The sequence below is a fragment of the Serinus canaria genome, chromosome 1A, assembly GCF_022539315.1.
Source record: "Serinus canaria isolate serCan28SL12 chromosome 1A, serCan2020, whole genome shotgun sequence".
Classification (NCBI taxonomy): Eukaryota; Metazoa; Chordata; class Aves; order Passeriformes; family Fringillidae; genus Serinus; species Serinus canaria.
In genome coordinates, this window is record NC_066314.1 from 39,416,125 (window position 1) to 39,429,143 (window position 13,019).

General features: G+C 36.0%; 1 protein-coding gene across 1 annotated transcript in view; it reads left to right on the top strand.

Moving 5' to 3' along the window:
• TMTC2 (transmembrane O-mannosyltransferase targeting cadherins 2) overlaps nucleotides 1–10,878 on the top strand; it is a 242,120-nt gene extending 231,242 nt beyond the window's left edge. The window contains exon 12 of the mRNA XM_030238179.2: nucleotides 7,966–10,878. Within this exon, the coding sequence (XP_030094039.1) occupies nucleotides 7,966–8,145 (180 nt within the window). The 3' untranslated portion in view covers nucleotides 8,146–10,878. The remainder of the gene's footprint in view (nucleotides 1–7,965) is intronic.
• The last annotated feature ends 2,141 nt before the right edge of the window (nucleotides 10,879–13,019 follow it).

The window sequence follows — 13,019 nt, forward strand, 5'->3', positions numbered from 1 at the left end:
CAGGGGACATACAGGGACACTGTACAGGGGACACCTGCAAGTTACTGGCTGCCAAAAAGTAAGGCATGCATTTTTATGAATTAAACACAACACTCTAATTCAGCATTTTGCAAAGGACCTCTAGTATGTGCCTCTCTTCTCAGCTGCTCTCTTAATTCTGTGTGTAAAAATCAAACTCAAGACAAGTTTGGGCATAAGCTTATTGCATTAGGTAAAAAGCATGGAAGTGATAGGAGCCAGAAGAAAAAGGACAAAGAGAAGAAAAACATGCAATGCCTTAAAAAGTCCTAGTGTTTTCTTTTTGTAATACTCTAAGACCACACTTTGTCTGTGGACTGTCTTAATAGTGATTGTGCACAATGGAAGCCTTAAAAAAATTAACAGGATTATTGTTCTTTGTGCTCAGAACAGATCTGTCATGTTGCATAATGGTTTATACAGTGTGCCTAAAAGCAATGCATTTTGACTATAAATACATAAATAGTTTGGGAAAACGCACAGTTATACCAATATTAATCTGGTTCTCAAGCATTTAATTCAGTTGTCAGCCAAAGGTGCAAAGGCTTGTTGGAAATTTAATGTTCAATTGAACATTTGAGTTGAAATATTGGAAATCTCATTACCTTGAGATTCCCCTAACTAGAACTTAGTTAAATTTTCAAGGCCAGAAATCAACATTACCTCTTTCTGAAACTGCAGTTGTTGTCTATTCTACTCGAAAATAGAAACTCTAATGGAATATGCCTGTCACAAGCATCTTGGAAAAGCTTACAACCTTCTCTGTGTACTGATGTATTTGATGAGTATGTGGGCAAAAGTAAATGGATAGTGCATTCAATTTCAGCAGACATTTTTATTTTCTAATGACATTTTATTTGATTGGAAAAATGAACATGTTTTATTGCGAATAGTATGAGTATAATTGTGATTAAAAATTCTGATGATATGTGTATTAGACTTACCTCTAAAGATGAGCCACTTTCAGTTGTTTTAATGTGGACAGCTATTCTAATTAGCCTTGCATGTGAGCTGCTGGGGTGAAGTGCATTATAGTTTTTTTTAACATTTTATATTTCTTTTAAATTGAAAGTGGGCTTTGTCTTTAGGCAACAACACAAAGCCTTTTGCTTTTCTGTTTTCCAAGGTTTAGAAAGAAAATGCAGGTAAAAATACTTTTACTCACAAATTGATTTTCATTTTAATAAACTTATTTTGTTTTAATAGGACAAAATTCTGTTAGTGAAAGATTTTGATCAATTGCTATTGTCATTATGATAGTACAGATGACATTTCTGTTCACCAGGTTTTTCATTTGCCTGAAGTACAGACTTCCTACTAGTATGCAGCATTTTTGTGCTGCATAAGGTAAATAAGTTGTTAAGTGTTTTATAACATAATCATAACTATATATTAAAATAATCAAATTGAAGACAGTTGGATTTCTATAAACAAAAATTAAGTGATTTGGTTTTTTTGTTTTAAATGGAATCCTAAAGTGTGAGGAAAACAGAATAAGATTATCCTATCCTGTACTGATGACAACATTTAAGCTGGAAAGCAAAGAAGTTTAATTAGAAACACTTTGAGGTCTGGAAAATGTTCCATTTTTATTTTTTTTAATACAACCGTAACATGAAATGCTCCTAACGTATGTTCCTCTTTAGCTTTTATTGTGGTAATACAAGTATGTTATCTAAAAATGTCCATCACAGTTTCCATATAAACTGAGTGATTACTAGGAGGCTTCTTAAGCATAAACCAAAGCAACTGATGCATGACCATTGGGAAAAAATGTCAAGATACACAGAAATTACAAGTGTAACTACATTTTTGTGGGATGTTTTCAGCTGTTGTTAGGATCCACAGCCTTTAACAGTTGTAACACCTTATTTTCTTAACTTGCTGATCTGTAAACAGGCCTGCCCTGGACTTACATGAAGGCCAGTGGTAGCTAGTTTTTCAGCATTAAGATGTAGCATGTATCCATATATGGTTGTTTGATTTTGGATAACTATAATATGCTGAGCAGTCTTGGAGGGTTGAGATGAACAAGACGTTGAGGGGGAAAAAAAACTCCACTGGCTGGAGAGCATTGGTAGTAAAATGTCCCCTATTGATGTGGTAATTTGAGAAACAAGTAGACTGCTTGATGCTTCCTTCCTATGCCAAGTCTAGAACTCTTCCCTGACTCACAGCTGTGGGTTTCCTTAATGATACTGATGTCTCAATCCAGAAGCAAACTGAATAATTTATGGTATAAAATTGTGGATGAAGACTCCCACATCTGTCACCCATAAATAGGAAAAAAATGGTGAGAAACCCTTCCTTCCCTTTTTAATTTCTGGCTTTAAATGTACATATCATGTAGTTTGCAATTTGAGATAGTAGAGTCTCCAATGTTTCAAAATACACAAGGTTAGATGCATGCAATTTCCTTTCACCAGGTGGGTTTAAGTGTCATCTGCTTTAGGTGTCCAGATGAGAGTATCCAAGCATAAAAAAATTTTAAAAATTTAAAAAAATATGCATGACCTAATGTTTTTGTAGTATCATCAGCTGTTAAGGTGGCCAGGTATTAAATCATTCAATTTTTCTAGCTTATTAGCATATTATCCTCATCTTAGACTATATATAAGTAGTGTTCAACAGAAACTATTTAATTCTTATTTACTTTTTAAAATGTCTTTATTTATTTATTCTTTCTTTGGAGGTCCTTTTTTTCTGCAGGGTGTGCATCCTGCCTGGAAATCAATAATTTGTTAATTTGGTGAGCAATGATTGAGGTCTCTTTCTGTTTAATGACATGTTAGTAAATAATAGGTGAGGTTATTCTCTATGTGGTGTTAAGGACGTACTACTCTTAAAAATGATGACTCAATCCAAGGATCAGATTCACTCTCCTCCAGATCCTTGGTCTATTGTTGTTTAAATTTATATAGGTATTTATGTTACTCATTCTTAAGGTAATTAGATAGGGGCACAGGTTCCCTTTGCAGCAGAGATGTGTAGGTCTTGACTAATACAACAGTGGAAACTGTGCTCTGTCTTCAGATTAATACTGGCAGGGTAAATGTTTTCCTCTCCATTTCCCCTCTTAACTGTTTAAACTGAAAGCTGTTGTTGACACAAAAGCATTCTTACTAAAATTGTTCATAAGCAGATTGGAAATTTAATTTAACTTTTGTAGAGGAAAATTTGCAAAGCATTTTTCCATTTTAAGAGCTTGCAGAGATGCTGATTTTTTTGTTTATTTGTTTTCCAGCAGAACTGAATGTTTTGCTGTCCGGTTTGATGACAACAGAAATCCCTTTCAGCTTTGAATTTTAGCTTTTTTATTCTGTCTAATCCAAACTACTTTGCAATACATTCTGTCATCTAGATCCAGAATGGTTTTTTGCACCAAATCATCAGTACCTGGACAATTGACTGTTGTTAGCCAGCTTATGGGACATCAGTGTCTTAATTGTGGTTCATGTACTGTTTGTGACAAAATACCAGACACCGCATATGCAAACTGCAGTTCTTTAGAAGCCTGTTCCTCCCCTGCTCTTCCTTCCACCAGTAGTAAAAGTTCAAGAGAAAAATCTTGCTATCACTGCAGAAAGATAAAAAGAAAAAGTGCCCCTAATTGCACTTTTTTAAAACAATACAAAGTCTCTGTGTTTCTGGTAGGTTGGCCCCACTTATTACAGTATTCATTCAACAGCCCTGGTATTGTTTTGGAACATCTAAAGTATCAGATACAGCAGCAATTCCTTAAGAGCAAGATGGATTTTGGCAACATCTTTTCAGTGACTCTTTAAAATAGGTAATTGAGAAGCATCTTGCACTTGTGATTCTACAAGTGTAGAAATGTAGTTCTGCTGGGGTAAAAACTGCCATAATTTCCATTGAAATTATGGCCATTTTTTTACCCCAGCATCAAGAAAATGCTCTTTCATCTCAGAATCTACTGCCCTAATCTTTGGTGTTGAGCAGAAAAGATCATCTATAAGCAGAACTTTGAGGAAAACAATTTTGGATTTCCTTGCTTGTGTTTGGACTGTTCTTTTTTCATACTCCTCTGCCATGCAAAAGGTATATTTGTGCTAGATTAAGTGTTTGTGTATTTTTTTTCTCTCTCCATAACTTGACCATGTTGGAGTAAAATTGTCTTTTTGTGTTTGGGACTGTATTTCTGCTATGGCATTTGCTGTACGTGGAGCCAGGTATGATAAACAAGAAGTCAGTTCATCTTCAATGTCATTAGGATTGATTCTGGTTGTGGGTCCAATACTGTATATGGCTACAGTAGTGTAATCCTGAAATACTACTCAGAATTATTTTGAATTATTTGAAGATTCTATAGTTCTCTAATTTTAGAGGGGACTTTTTGATAAGATTGTTGCATGGCCCAGTGCTCTCCTTTTGTTTTGGTACTTAAGGGTAAATCTGAAAAAATTGTCATCAATGTAAACCAAAACCACCTCAGGCAACTAAATGCTTGCCTTGTGTTATTTCATTATTCATTAACTAATCTCTTGTTCCTTTTCCCTCCTCCCCATGTGCACCTTCCCCCACCACCCCCAAAAAACCACTAAGGAAACAAGCACACCACAGTAAAATGCTAATAATGGGAATAATTCCAAATAGACCATAAAAGACAGCATTTATAACCTCAATAGAAATGCCAGTCAGCTATTTTTGATGTAAAGCATCTGTCTCCATAAGGAAATGAAGGCAGGCCTGTTTCTCCTTTCAAGTCTCTGAAGTAGTAGGTGGTGTCATTTGTTATGCAGTGCTACAAGTCCCGTGTTATTGCAGTGGTAGCTGCTGCCTTTGTTAACGTACTGAAAAGTTGTATCAGCTGTCTTTAATAAAAGACAATCTATGTGAAGCAAAACTACAGCAAATGTCTCTTTCTCTCTTATCCTCTGACCATCCTTTTTAAATGCCAGAGAGCAATGCCACTGATGAAGAATCTTGCAGATGTGCAAAATACTTGTGATTGTTACAAAAAACTGCAAATATTGGGGTAACTGATATCCTAGAAAGTTAGGGAACAGTCTTTCCAAAATCCTGTGCACTTCCTTATTTGAAATGTAAAAGAGTTGGAATGTTTCAGTTCGTACCTGAAATGATTTATCAGTTCACATTTTCCATGGACACCTTTGTGTAGAACAATAATGGCCTAGAATTTGCTAGGCCTGCAGGAAATCAAAAATTATGCATAGAAGTTGGAAAATTTCAGTTAAAAGGCATGCAGTTTGTTCATTTTATTTGTTTGTGCTGCTTGCTCTTGTGAAATTATATATCAAATTAAAGACATGATGGTAGAAGAGTTTCTTAGCTAGGCATATAGTCTTACATGTATGATGTTCTTGATTAGTCCCATACACACACCATATTTTCAGGAGGGTATGGAGGAAATGGGGAGGAATTCTGGAAGCCATATGAGACAACTGAGTTATTTCCTGCACAGTAAGTTTTGTGAATGCTGTAGAATTAGCCCTGAGCACATTTAAACATGTGTCTTATTTCTATGAGTTTTTCTAGGTTTAAGGTATTTTTAGTCCTTGTCCATTGTAAGCTTTGTCTCGGTGCAAATGTGCACATAGTTGTAATTCAAGTGATATGACAGCTCTGTGTCACTAACTTGAAGAAAGCTTTTTCATTCATGAACTTTCACTAAACAAAGAAATAGGATGACTAGAGGGAATGGACATTCCTACTCATGATTTGAGAAAATTGTCTCAAACAAGCTGAAGTCTAGTAATGAATAAAGTATAACATAACATAATTTATAAAATTTATGTATATATATAATAATGATATGGGGGTATTTAGACAGTCTTCAGTGTACATGGAGCTGGTTTCCAAGCGTTCTTCACTTTAATAAGATCAGTTAGCCCCCAGAACATCTGCAATTAAAGAGTAATTATTTCATTACAAAGCAGTATGCAAGACTGGAACTTCAAAGATGGAGCTATGGAAATATGGCAGCCAATATGAGTTACTTGTTGCATAAATTACATTTCAGTGGCCTACTTTCCCTTCTTTTGACGAGTATTTACCTGATAAAACCATATAAAACCCAGCTGCCATATTTTGTTCATTTGAGTCACAGTAGAATGACTTACAGAAGGTGGAAAAAATCTGTCAGGGTAAGACAAGAAAAAGTAAATCTAAAAATTGCATCTTCAGATTCCCCTTCATTAGCATTGTGGTGTTTACAATAAGGAGAGTTGAACTAATTTTGTTTTGCCTAATTTTGAAACTGTAAGCCATTTGTTCTGAAAAATTTGATGCATCTCAGTTCTTTATGAGTTTTTGTGATGTGTGTATTAATATGTTAAAAGAAGCAAGAAAAAAGCTCAAAAAATATGAATATGTAGTATGATAATATAAAGCATTGGAATGATCTGAACAACATTTCCCCCAAAAAATTTAGATTTTGGACATGAGAATCATAGGGATTTTGTTGGAGCTAGATTAAAAAGGATAAGAGTAATGAGTTTTACTTTGTAGTGGAGAGGTTTGGAACAAAGGTAAATCTTCCTCATGGTAATGATTTCCTATTGCCACATCAGTCTGGGAGACCAACTGTTGTACATATTTTATTGCCTTCTATCTAACGTATTTTTATACAATCATCAAATGGTTTGGGTTGGAAGGGACCTTGAAGATCATCAGTTCAAACCTTCCTGCCATGAGCAGGGACGCCTAGACCAGGCTGCTCAGAACCCCATCAAACCTGGCCTTGAACACTTTCACAGCTTCTCTGGGCAACCTGTTCCAGTGTCTAACCCCTTTCCTGAAGGTATTGTCACTGGAGTGACAATACCTTCAGGAAAGTATCCCAGAGCATACTAACACACCCTCACAGTAGTCTGAACTTGATATGCTATTCACATTTTGAATCTTATTTTGAGCAGAACAGTGATGAGTGGTGACTTGAAACACTTATCCTCTGAGGCAAAACTATGTGACTTTGAAAGTGAGTTTTCCTAAAGCTCATTGAAACTTAGGCTGACGTGAGGGTGAGAACCATTGTGAACTTTGTGTGGTATTTTTTTCCCATTTTTCTTTAAAATGCAAAGCACTGGTTTGACAAATGCCTTTACTGTGCTCTCACTAGGATGTGAATACCTTTGGTGCTTGCCAAAAGGTAATTTAGACTCTTCAGCTTCATAAATGTGCTTTTCTGCCCTTGTAATATTTGTTAATTCCAGTGACCAGGCATGCTATTATCATGAAGACCCTATTATTTCATAATAGAATAACCTAGAGATGAAAAAAATAAAAACAAGCTAAGCATTTTGTCTTAGCTAAACATGAAAAAAATTCTAGTAACATAAGCTTTTAAATTGATTTGTTACAAAATTTTAACATTTTTATTATTAAAATAGCATTTTCCCACCACTGTTAATTTTATTCAGTCATTCATTAAGAAATAATTGCCACAACCTCAATCTAAGTGGATATCCTAGAACCGCTGGACATCCTTAGACTCTGAGAGCAGGCTGTATTTCTTACCAGTTACAATTAAGACAAAGAGAAGAAAGGGATAAGTTCCAATTATTATTGTGTTAATTATTCCCAGTGATTATAAACTGTTGGCAAGGGGTTTGATTAAAATTAAATTCTAGTTGCTAATTCACTCTTGGATTACTTTAATTTTCTCTTGGAACCTGTGTTATGCCAACATTGCCACATTTAAAGCTTTTTGAGTTCTGTGTTTTCTCATTAAAGAGTGAAGTCTGATGTCTGTAGGCACTAAAGCTTGACCTGTTTAAAGCACAAACTACACAGCAGCTGTTCAGAAACTTTTTCTTGTTATCTGTATTTGCCTAAATTACTTAATTGATTCCATGAAAAATCAGCAAACATAAGGGAGTAATTTAAGTGGAAGAAGATTGTCTAAAAATTGAAAATATTTGTAATATTCTTCCTTCTTTTTTTTTTTTTTTTTTTAATTGGCACCAGTATCCAGCTGCCCTGATGAATCTTGGAGCCATTCTCCATCTGAATGGCAAACTGAAAGAGGCTGAAGAAAACTACCTCCTTGCTCTTCAACTTAAACCTGATGATGTCATCACCCAGTCCAATCTTCGCAAATTGTGGAATATCATGGAGAAACAAGGTTTGAAAACATCCAAAACATGATGATGAAAACTCTGAACTACTTTTCCTTAAAGTGATTAAACCCACGAACTTGAACTTCTACAGAGTTGTCAGGTCAGAGATCTTGCTGGACTTGACTGCAAGGATCTGAGGTCCTAATTGCTGCTAGGAGAAGCTGTTCTGCTAGAGAAATAGAAAAAGGGAGACTTTGAGGGTATCATGAAGAACTTGTTACACAGCAAATATATTTGCAACAATGGCACATGAAAGAAGTTGTTTTGGTATATTTGATAAATAATTGCAAATCCCATATTGCTTACTTTTGGGTGGGTACTTGAAATGTATACTGTCACAGAAATGTGAAGGGAAAATCACACAGTATACACTAAGCCATATGGGAGTTCAAGTGGTAATAGTAGGTCAAAGTGTTTGGCTGATACTGTAACTCATTAAAGTGTGTACTAAATCCAGTGTGTTTGCAGTTTGTCTTAATGCTGCTGTATCTCACTTTTGAACCACTTGCTAGCCAATTTCACAGCTTATATGGACCCTTTTTTCCAAACCTGTCACATGATTAGATGACAGCATTCCAAGTTGTTTACTGAGAATATGCCTGTTACTTCAGCTTGTTAACTAACAGTGCAGTTTTCTTGAGATACGCAGTCAAATTTCTGTGAGGTAGACAGAATCACCAAGGAGCTGTCTGTATTCTACATCAGATGTAGTAAGTAGGCTGGTAAAAAAAAGACCAGAGGTGTGATTTAGTAGTACAAGAAAGGGGGATGTTGGCCCTGATACCAAATCAGTTTGGTCAGACTGTCATCTTAGAAAAAAATAATTGTTATTATAGAATAATGTGTTTGACTCTCTTTATTTTGCTATCAGATAAGTCCAACTTTAAATTGGACTCTGCATATTATGTTTTTGCAATTACTAATTAAAATGGGATATGAAAATATTAGTGGGTAGGCTAAAATGAGACTTCATGAGCAACTCAGAGAAAAGGGAATGTTGTGCATTGATGAGGCTAGCAAATAACTGAAGGGAATCGATTTGATCATGCTTAAAATAGTGTAGATTGAGAGGAATCAGTAATGGTGGTTGCCAGTTACTATTCATATTGTTGGTGTTTTAAACAAACCTATTCAGATTCTAACCAAATATTAGCATTCTGTTTGTATTCTGACACATGCTAGCAGCAAAGCTGTCAAATATCTAAATACGCTTTCAGTGAGGTTCAATTTATTTCTGCTTCAGAATGATTTAGCCTCATTATTCTTTTAGTCTTCAGATCTTAAATGTAAAAATAATTTATTTTAAATCGAAGTATATGAAGCTTTAGTAATTCTTTTCCCCAGGCCATTTGTTAACTGCTTTCTTTTTTTGGAAAAAGTATTATTGTTTGTAAGAAAATTTACTATTTCATTTAATGGCCCTTTGGTATCTGCTTCAGTATTCCTTTCATAATGATAGATAAAATGTTAAAGTGGTAGAGCACCTTGAACTGAAGCTTCTTCAGGATCTTCTGATAAGAACTCTTTATTACTGAAAAGGGGTTTGGGGTTTTTAGTTTATGTATTCTTTTTTAACTGTCGAGCACCATTCCAACAAAAATGTAGAGAAGAACACCTTGCTGTATTTATTTATTTATTACTTGACTGCAGCAATGTTACCTGCCATTAACACAACAGTCTCTAAGTGTTGCTATTTCCTTTATTTGGTTTTACTTGCATTTGTTTTGTGGCTATTGTATGTACCAAATGGGAAAGGGAGCACTTGAGTTATACTCTACCTTCTTGGCCATTCTACCCTTACGCTTGGATTTTAAATCTGTATTGACATAGATTGGGGAATAGCTGTTTCAAAGTCAGTATAGTAGAAAAACTGTATCTATGTGTATTTCCTTTTCTTTCCTCTTGCTCACTAAAATACCCTAAGTTGCTAAGTTTACAACTGGCCCACCAGAAGGGCCAGAAGGGCAAGATGGTTTGGTTTTGTGGAGTGTGTCAAGTTTTTCTCAAATAATGTTCTTGCTGGAAAAGCAAAACTGAAGGAGCAAAAGTTGAATTTCTACTTGATCGTCAAAACCAGTGTTAGAGTACAATGGTAGCTTGAATTTATTCTCCTGCTTTACTGACTTTCTGGGAAAAGATATAGAAATAGATAGTAACTGTAACTGAGCTTGGTAGTAGAACTGTGGTGTCCTGCAGCTTTATTTGCTCACAGCCATCAAACTTTGATGGCTTCTTGGTCTTAATCATTCACCAGGTTGTCTCCTTCAACTTGTACTTATATTGTTTGGTAATTTTTATTCATTGCACAAAAAGGGGGAAGAGGGGAGCACTCCTATGATACGGTGTCATGCTTGCATTTATAACTGGTTTTGTTTGTTTCTTTAAAAAAAAAAAAAACAACAAAAGAAAAGGAAAAGAAAAAAGGACTACCATGAATTTACCAAGAATGTCCCTGAATACATTTTTTTAATATAGGTCTGGGCTTGATAACTTTCTTCTTTTGGGATAAATTTCAAACATGTTTAAAATATGTCTCTCTGCTCAGGGATTTGTGGTGGATTATTGCAGACAGTGCTAAAAAAAGAAAAAGAAAAAAAGAGCACAAGACGAGTTTACTAAATTAAAATTTTATTTTTTGAAAAACTGTTATTTGTATAAATTATCAGATTTGTAGGCTTTCCTTTTTGTAGAAATAATTGTTTATGTGCCAGATAAAAGAATTTCAATTTTGTTTTCAATAATAAAGCATTGATAACTAATACCCTGTGTATTCCTTTGTGTTACTGTAGCAGCACTTTGAGTTTTTTAATTGTTCTAATTTAATGAGTAATCTTGATTATTTTATGTATGGGGGAACTGGATAGTGTAAGTAAAACACAACGTGTCCCATTTGGCTTTTTTCTATACTCTGTAGCAATTAGACCTCAGTGGATATTTTCAAAAAGGTTCCCTGAAAGCATTTTTTGATATTTATACTCACCAAATCTGGCCAAAGGGATATGATAACTATCATATTTGATGATTGTATCTAACCTCTGTAGGAATAAAAGCTGATTAATACATTTACAAAATACTTTTATATTACCATACAAACACGATGTCAGTCAAAACATTGCTAAAACGTAATTGGTTACAAAAGCTGAAGAGAAGATTCTGCCTACACACAAGATCTTTTGCATGTACGAGGTCACCTTTTCCTCATGTTGTGATTTCATATGGTGACTTTCAACTCTTCTGCCTTCCTGTGCAGAGGTGTTAGGAATCAACATGGTTCTTTTGCCTTTTGGCTGTCTTTTAATCTTCTATGGACAGAGCCTTCCTAGCTCAGTGCAGCACTGAATATTCTTACATCTTCCTGGTTCTGTTGCATTCAGGTCCTGAGCATTGCTAGGCTTGCTCTACGACTGAAAAACGTGCCATGGGCATGAGCAGAGCGGTCTTTTGGTCACTGACTTGCAAATCCACCTGTCATGCCTAATGTTTATTGAAGGTCCCACCTCACCTTCAGACTTTCCTTGCCTGAGGAGGTGTTTATAAACAGCAGATGATGAAGGCAGAGTATGCAAAGAATCATCTGAGCTGTGTCACTTGTTTCTTGTGGAAACAGTCTAAGCATGGGCTTGAGCTCCTGCTCTGGCACCTTAGCCATGAGCCCTTCTGTCTGCGATCCTGTTCTGTCTGCCTTGTGCAGTGCTTCCAATGTTTCTGTTCTTCCAAGGATCGCACTTTCAGGCAACAGATGCTTGCTATGTCTCCATTTCTGATGAAGGCACAAGACAGCTCTCCCGTGATTTTTTTAGTCCTGCTTTCACAGACTCATCTGCATTTGCACTTGGTAGCTGGTATGGATGGCTGTATCCCTTCTGGGGTTTCAGCTAGGATGAAGGTAAGGCACTGAATTATTCTGTGTAAGTACACCAGCTCATTTGAGTCTGGCTTGGCACTCTGTTGTTGCAGTTCTGCCTGACAGGTGAACGCAGATAGGCTTCCTTAGGTAGACTGATCCTGCAATTTGGAAAGTCCCTGCCTTGTTTCACACAGATACTGAACATTTAATCTCCCAGAGATTCAGCAGTGTGGCATTGAAAGAATGTGGTTAAAGGAATAGAATGCATCTGATGTTGTGAGGGGATATTATGAGGGAGGCTGGGAGCAGAGCCTCCCAACATTTTGGGGGAAATTAATAAAACTTCAGAGGGACAAGATTTATTCTAAAAGCAAAGAATGAACCCTGAGATCAAATTATTCTAGGACAAGCTATGGAAAAGTGTAAGCATTAGTAATTTTTTATAAAAATGCCACAAAACAAAACCCTAAAGCTATACAGACTTGTAAAAAGTTGTAAGTTCTTCTGCTAAAATAATAAATTGAAACCAAGCATTGCCAACCGGAAAAGCTGGCCTTGAAACATAGTATTATAAAGTTCAGAACATAAAAATATATTCCCCATTGTGCTGGTTTTGGCTGAGATAGAGTTAATTTTCTTCACAGTAGCTAGAATGGTGCTGTGTTTCAGATTTGAGCTAGAAAATGTCACAGGGATGTCACAGGGTTGTTTTAGCTATAGCTGAGCAGTGCTCACACAGCATCAAGGCCTTTTGTGCCCTTCACACTTCCCCAGCAGCGAGGGGGCTGGGGGTGCACAAGGAGCTGGGAGGGGACACAGCCAGGACAGCTGACCAGGGGATATTCCAGGCCATATGGTTTCCTGCTCAGCACTAAAACTGGGGTGGAGTTTGGCAGGGGGCAGCTGTTGCTTGGGAGCCATCTGGATATCAGTTATTTGGTGGTGAGCAATTGTTTTTCACTTGTATCACTTGTGTTTCTTGGGCTTTATTTTTCTCATGTTTCTGTAATATTCCATTATTCTTTATTATTACTGTTCATTTTTTTTCAGGTATT